General features: G+C 23.9%; 1 protein-coding gene across 1 annotated transcript in view; it reads left to right on the top strand.

The window, feature by feature from the left end:
- Positions 1 to 336, top strand: part of LOC106747888 (transcription initiation factor IIA subunit 2) — a 1202-nt gene extending 866 nt beyond the window's left edge. The window contains exon 4 of the mRNA XM_014625890.1: positions 202 to 336. Within this exon, the coding sequence (XP_014481376.1) occupies positions 202 to 233 (32 nt within the window). The 3' untranslated portion in view covers positions 234 to 336. The remainder of the gene's footprint in view (positions 1 to 201) is intronic.
- The last annotated feature ends 20 nt before the right edge of the window (positions 337 to 356 follow it).

Below are 356 nucleotides of genomic sequence, written 5' to 3' on the forward strand. Positions count from 1 at the left end.
TGATACTAACAAATATTTGGTTTATGATATATTGAACTTGTTGGAATTTATTTAATCATTTAGTATATTTATCTTAACATATTTAATATGAACAATTTCCATAAGTGCTTTTCTCATAATAGATTTTTATTTTTTTGTAATTTCTTTACAATTGATTCTATTCACATATTCTCTATATAAACTTATATTCTCTTCTTTTAGCACTTGATGTTGATGGAGCAACAAAACGATAACAAATCTAACTTGGAATAAGATTTTTATTATATTATGAATGGATCTTGAACAGGATAATGGGGAATTTTCATAATAAATAGTAATGTTAACAAAATACAATACATGAGATCAGAAGAGCGTCG

The sequence above is a fragment of the Dinoponera quadriceps genome, unplaced genomic scaffold, assembly GCF_001313825.1.
Source record: "Dinoponera quadriceps isolate SergipeBrazil2010 unplaced genomic scaffold, ASM131382v1 scaffold163, whole genome shotgun sequence".
NCBI classification, from domain to species: domain Eukaryota; kingdom Metazoa; phylum Arthropoda; class Insecta; order Hymenoptera; family Formicidae; genus Dinoponera; species Dinoponera quadriceps.